The 6,986-nt window shown below is 37.6% G+C and overlaps 1 protein-coding gene across 1 annotated transcript; it reads left to right on the top strand.

Moving 5' to 3' along the window:
* Positions 1–2,906: 2,906 nt before the first annotated feature.
* Positions 2,907–4,324, top strand: clec3a (C-type lectin domain family 3, member A). Its single transcript, XM_062418654.1, has 3 exons — positions 2,907–3,049; positions 3,142–3,228; positions 3,870–4,324. Exons 1-3 carry the CDS (start codon positions 2,941–2,943, stop codon positions 4,265–4,267), a joined length of 594 nt encoding a protein of 197 aa, XP_062274638.1. The 5' UTR covers positions 2,907–2,940; the 3' UTR covers positions 4,268–4,324.
* Positions 4,325–6,986: the final 2,662 nt, after the last annotated feature.

The following is a 6,986-nucleotide window of genomic DNA, read 5'->3' on the forward strand; positions in this document are numbered from 1 at the left end:
CCTTTATTAGTGCGGGTGTTGTTGGACCTGAATAACTTAATCCTGGATGCAGGATGCTGATCCCTGTCAATAGGGGCATTTGTCCCCATAATCCCCATTGAGATGGGTCCCTTCATGCTTCCACCTGTTGTTGGGATGAACCAGGAGTAGAGGAGGTCAGTGGAGGGTTCTCCAGTTAGATTAAACCTCAGTTCCCTCCATGAAACTTCTTCCCCTCATCTCCTTTCCCTGTACTTAATGAGGACTATCCGTTTAAGCTACCCATGCTCTCATTAAGGCAAGGCAAGGCAAGGCAGTTTTATTTATATAGCGCATTTCATACACAGTGGCAACTCAATGTGCCTTACATAAAACAAACATTCAACAGAATTTTTTTTTTTAAAAACATGGAATTTGAGAAATAAAAATACAACCCAATCATAGTACACACGTACATACCCCCCCCCCCCCCAACCCCCCCCCCTCCCCACACACACACACACACACACACACACACACACACACACACACACACACACACACTAATAATAAAAACAAAGTACAGAAACATAGAAAGAGAGAGAAATAAAATACTATAATAGAGCATTAAAAATAAGATTGCAGCATAAAATAATGATTTGCTTTAAAATCATTAAAAGGACATAGAGTACAAATGAAAGATTACAATTTAAAGTGCTTTGAAAGAGCTCAATCATAAGCACAGGAGAAGAGAAGTGTTTTTAACCTGGATTTAAAAATATTCACAGTTGGGGCTGATTTCAGTTCTGCTGGTAGTTTGTTCCAGTTGCGTGCAGCATAACAGCTAAAAGCTGCTTCACCATGTTTAGTCTGAACTCTGGGCTCCACTATCTGACCTGAGTCAGTAGATCTCAGAGCTCTACTGGGTTTATATTCTACTAACATGTCATTCATGTATTCTGGACCTAAACCATTCAGTGATTTGTAGACCAGTAGCAGAACTTTAAAATCTATTCTATAGCTGACTGGGAGCCAGTGTAAAGACTTTAGAACTGGAGTAATGTGCTCTGATCTCTTTGTTCTGGTCAAAACTCGAGCTGCAGCGTTCTGAATGAGCTGCAGTTGTTTAATGCTTTTTTGTGGGAGTCCAGTCAGAAGACCGTTACAGTAGTCTAGTCTACTGGAGATGAAAGCATGAATCAACTTCTCCTGGTCTGTTTGGGACATAAAACCCTTCACTCTGGATATGTTCTTAAGCTGATAGAAGGCTGTTTTGGTGATTGATTTGATATGACTGCTGAAGGTCAGATCTGAGTCTATCAGCACGCCAAGGTTTCGGACTTGGTCGCTAGTTTTTAGAGAGAGTGACTCGAGATGTTTACTGACAGCAATCCTCTTCTCTTTATTGCCAAGAACAATTACCTCAGTTTTGTCCTGATTTAATTGAAGGAAATTTTGGTTCATCCAATTTGTTACTTGCTCTAAACAGTGACACAATGACTGTATTGGACTGTAGTCATCCGGGGACAGTGCTAGGTATATCTGCGTGTCATCATTAAGCCAAGCATTGCACCAAAATACCCCTCTTTAAAAGTCTTTGTCAATTTGTCTGTCTTTGCAATGGTAGGGTACAACCAGTTCTCCTTACCCAAAGATTAATTCCTCTAATCCGGGGATGGGCTCATCCACCCAAGCCAGCACTCTCCTGTCACCTGTCCTTCCCCTGTATCCTTAAAGGTGTCCCTTTTGGGATACGGAGCAAAGGGTTGATACCTTTAACTTCCAGAACTTTGGTCGCTCATCTTTTACCCAGGGATGCCGTCCCTTGGTGTTTCTCCCCCTCCAGCTGTGTTCCCTCATAAACTGTTCCTCACTCCACTCATGGATATTCCCATTTAGAAAACCGCACTCTAGGGAGGGGATGACCAGGTTCCACGAAGGGTTTTATATCCCTTGCTTTGCTCAGAAATAATTTACATTTTTTTGTATTTCTACTATTAAAATCCAGTTTGTTTAACTTGCTGGTTTCCAATTACTACAGCTACAGAGTATTAACAAAACATGTTTTGTAAAAATGCATTATTTTCTAATCAGTATTCCACGGAGAAAAATGTTACTTCTTATCTAGCACAGATTCAAACAAAATACAGTCCTTAGAAATGTACAATTTGAAGACTGTAAAATGGGAAAATATATACATTAGCTGGTATGAGAGTTGCCTTGCTATATTGAGGCCATGTGCACAGGAGTTTTTCTTATTTAGCTCTCACCTCCTGTCTTTATACAACACCTCACTCTAAAAATAACTTTGCCTGCACCAGAAGTGGGAGCTGGAGTTTTTCAGGTCTAATAGCAGCTTTATTTTTTTTTAAATAAATTATGCAACTGGAAGTATGTGTGATTGTAAATATATCTATGTTTAGCAGCAAAATTTTCTCTGTAACTTGTTTTTGTACACTGACATCTGTGAATGAATTTTTTTGAGTAGGTTAATACCACGTAGTATGTAGATAAATCCTGTATTTGACAGTTAAAGGATGGTCGGATTAGTACTTTTTACTGAGTTGACAACCAGTTGTAACATTTGTAATCACTTGTCAAGAACTGACTTAGCATCCAAAGATGATTGGAACAGGGAAGCAGAGTTTTGCAGAACACTCTGTAATAGTAAAGCAGTCAATGAATTTCCAGTTTGTTTGTGAAATGAAAGGGAATACTGCTTAGTGCACGGCGTACAAGTAAATATTTATCAAAAGCCAGACACAAGGAAATCATTATTTGCCACTCCACCCTTTTACCTCCCTCATCTCCTCCTGATGTCTGGAAGAAAAAAAACAGAGTTTGAGCCAATGCAAGGAGAGTACCCAGAAAGGCACACAGAGGGCCAGTATATATTGAGCTGGCCACAGTATTTTGGTTCCTTTCACAGCAATACAAGGTGTGCCACTGTATCCTGTCCTGTAGGATCCGCTGGCCTCAGACATGGCACGTCTGGCCCTCTCTGTCTTCCTCGTACTTTGCTTCTCTTTGCTCCACTTCAGCTCCAGTCGTCCATCTCGCACCAGAAAGGCTGTGTCACCTCGTCAGTCTGGTATGTATGGACATTGCAAACAGTTCAGAAATAATGTGTTCACTAATGATGTTTTTCTGACCTGTTTTTCTTGCTTCTCCATTGAGATGCAGCTGCAGAAGAAGATGACGTGAAGTCCCAGCTTGACAGGCTGTGGCAGGAGGTGAATTCCCTGAAAGAGATGCAGGCGTTGCAAACAGGTATCACTCTCACTAAATATATAAATAAAGGTAGAAATCATGCAATAGACTGTGTGTGTGTGTGTGTGTGTGTGTGTGTGTGTGTGTGTGTGTGTGTGTGTGTGTGTGTGTGTGTGTGTGTGTGTGTGTGTGTGTGTGTGTGTGTGTGTGTGTGTGTGTGTGTGTGTGTGTGTGTGTGTAAATAGCTCTTATTTTATTGGTTTTATGTATAATATTTATTTTGACTTTTTATTGCACCACTGGAAGAGAATCCCGAACCAATCTTGTTGTGACACCTGTTGTACAATGACAATAAAGGATATTCAATCTATTAAAGAGTGAAGTGAGGACACGAGTAATTATATTGATAGATTGTGTGCGTTGTGAGATAAATGGTGACATAACAGATTTTGAACTTTTTGGTTTGCTAAGTCTCCAGCAGAGGGCAGCAGAACTGATTTCAGCTATTAAATGGTTCTGCACAAGGGAGAGGACTGTTAGTAAAAGGCCATTTATAGAGAATGTCAAAACCTGTATAATTATGTCCATAATGATTATTTGCTGATTCAACAGGAAACTAAACCTATTTTTAAACACTTTCTATATTATATAGTTACTTTACAATTCAAATGTATTCATAAAACAAATGCTTTTGTTTTCAGTGTGTCTCCGTGGCATCAAAGCTCACAGGAAGTGTTATCTTACAATTGAGGAACCCAAGCATTACCATGAAGCAAATGAAGACTGTATTGCACAAGGAGGAACTCTTGCAACACCACGGGACATGATGGAAAACAATGAACTGAGAGACTATGCAAAGAGGAGTGCTCCAGGATCCAAGGACTTCTGGATTGGTGTGGCAGACATAGTGAAAGAAGGCCAGTATGTGGATGTCAACAGCCAGCCCATCAGCTACTTCAACTGGGACCGCTCCAAGAAGCAGCCCACAGGAACGAAGAGAGAGAGCTGTGTTGCTCTTTCAGTGGTTGCACAAGGAAAGTGGTACGATGAGGTGTGTCGTAGCCTGAAAAAGTACATTTGTGAATATGTCATTCCCTAAAAGTGACAAAGTGGTTGTTGATGATTTAATGATCATTTATGCTGGTCAATGATTAAAAGTGTGCAACATCATATGTTTGTTGTAAAATCTGTGCCAACCAAAACTCTGACTTGTTATAGCCCATGTAAGATCAAATATATTTCACGAAAAGTGGATTTAATACACACTGTTCAGAGGTAAATGTAACTAGATTACAGTAAGTTATTTCTCTTTCTTTGATAACCGATATCAGACTACTTTATGATAACCGTATACAGTTTTTACACTGTTTACTACTGTACATCTGACCACTTCACTGTTCAATTTGAGGAAACAACAGAGGAGTGATTTGCTTAAGGGTAGCATGGAGGTAAATGGGAAGGTAATTCATTCACCCATCACTCATCACCATCACACCATTCAACTACAGAGTCTGTAAATTAACCTGCTAACAAAAATATCACTGTAAATGTATTTCTATGTATAACACGGAAAATAAATAGACATTCCAATACATCTATGACCTCTATACTCTTCTTACAAGTAGTAAATGGTTTAGACCTATTTACTCTCACACCTAACCTGTGTAACCACGCTGAACTGCGGGTGTAATACTTAAAAACAGACCTTCACATCAAACCAGTATGTAACATTGAAAAGAAACAAATAAAGAAAAGAAAGAAAGAAATATTGAAGACATATTTATAATAACTAAGTCAAGTAACTCAAATATAAAAACATATAAAGAATAAAATAGAGACCAGAGATATCACCATAACTATAATATACTATTTGCTGAGTATACACTGACCAATTGTGTTAATATACTACAATACACTGTACATTAGTGCAAGGTGGATGATTGCCCATGTGTACATTGAAACATGAATAATTTAGACAAAGTATATACATCTATAACAGTATATACAGACAGTACTTTAAAGATTACATATAGTTCATTCTTAAATATAGCAGATGTGATGGATAATGTCATGAATACAGTCCAGGTGAGCAGTCTGTCTTTACTATCAGAGGAGTGCCTTCCTGACGCAGAGGAGAGTCATTAAACCGACTGATGGCAGCTGGCAGGAATTACTTCCTGTAACGTTCTTTGTCAGAGAAACAAAGAAAAACAGACATGACGTCTGTGGTATGAATGTGCTCTGTGCATTTGTAACATGTTCTACAGTGCATGTCAGTGTTCATCATCTCTACGGTAGGTCCTGTGCACACAATGGCTACTACAGAGAGGTATAGATACATTTTCATATGGAGGTGAATCTACAGTAAAATGTCATAATCTGTCAATATTCATCATGAAATAATGTTGTGTATTTAATTTAGTTTAATCTATCATTGTCATCTATTAGTTGTGATCGGATTGTAAACAGGACTTTGTTAAATTCGAAAGCATTGCCAAACGGCTGACCCATAGCTGATCTGCATCATTAAAGATCTCCTCCAGACATATATTAAGACATATACAAAGACTGCTTGGAACAATAATGAGTGTCTGATATGTTTTTCCACAAAAAAGTATAATTACCATGTTAAAATCCAAATGTTCTGTCCTGTTACTTCTCCCTCATTAAAAATGCCAGCAACTATGAATATCTAACTATTTTTCACTTCAGAAGTTTATCTGCTGGACACAAGATGTCTCCTTGTTCACTGTAAGGTCCATTCTAAGGTTTTGTGCACTGGATTCTTCAAGTTTCCACATCACACTTGTGTAATGTGGATTCAATATTGAATCAGGATTTGCTTCCAAACTATTTGTAATGTCACAAATCATGCTCGTAGGTATGATTTGAGCCTTAAACTTAGATTTTCAACGAGGGCAGAAAAACTCATGAATGTGAAAATTGCCTTTTATTGTCAAACTGAACACGCATCATTCTGCACAGTGAACTTCAAACGTTTAACTATAGGAACTAGAAGGAAGACATATTTTTAGCCAAGGGGGAATAAAAGGCAGTGTTGGGGAGTAAATAGTTACATGTAACAACATCACGTAATTTAATTACAAAATAAATGTAACTGTGATCCATTACAGTTGCTGAGAAAAAAATGTGTAATTAAATTACATTTACTCAGGAAAATGTTGATTACAAAGGGGGTTACATCTGAAGTCAGACATTGTTTGCTCAGGAGGAGGGTTTTTTCCTCATTTTTTAATATTTAACATGTTACTGAAAACATATATTGCTGTTTTTAATTCTTTGAAAACAATATTTTTTATATTTTATAAATAAATCATGACGTGGGCTTAAATGGTGTCACAGTAACCAATTAACCCGATGCTAGACTTGACTTTTTTTCATAAAATATCGTTATTTTAAATAAAATCTACATGAACTAATAAATACATTTTCAAATGAGAGATACATCTTGCTTTATAAGAAATGATCTCACTAATACATCATGTCAGTATCCATGAAAAACACCTGAACTTAGATTTAGGTGAGCTAAATGGGTACACTTATCCTACCAGTTGAAAACATTTGTTAGAAAATTAGAAAATGAATCAAAGGATAATCATTTAAAAGTTACATTACGTTGATTACGTAATTAAAATAGTGACATTACTATACATTTTAAATAGGGTAACTAGTCGTCTGTAACCTATTACATTTCCAAAGTTACCTTCCTAACCCTGCTTAGTGGACGTAATAATGTGGTGTTCGTGTTTTGTTTTTTTTGACATATCTGTGCCCTCTTAAAAAACAAGGAAAAACAC

The sequence above is a fragment of the Scomber scombrus genome, chromosome 1, assembly GCF_963691925.1.
Source record: "Scomber scombrus chromosome 1, fScoSco1.1, whole genome shotgun sequence".
In the NCBI taxonomy this organism is placed as follows: domain Eukaryota; kingdom Metazoa; phylum Chordata; class Actinopteri; order Scombriformes; family Scombridae; genus Scomber; species Scomber scombrus.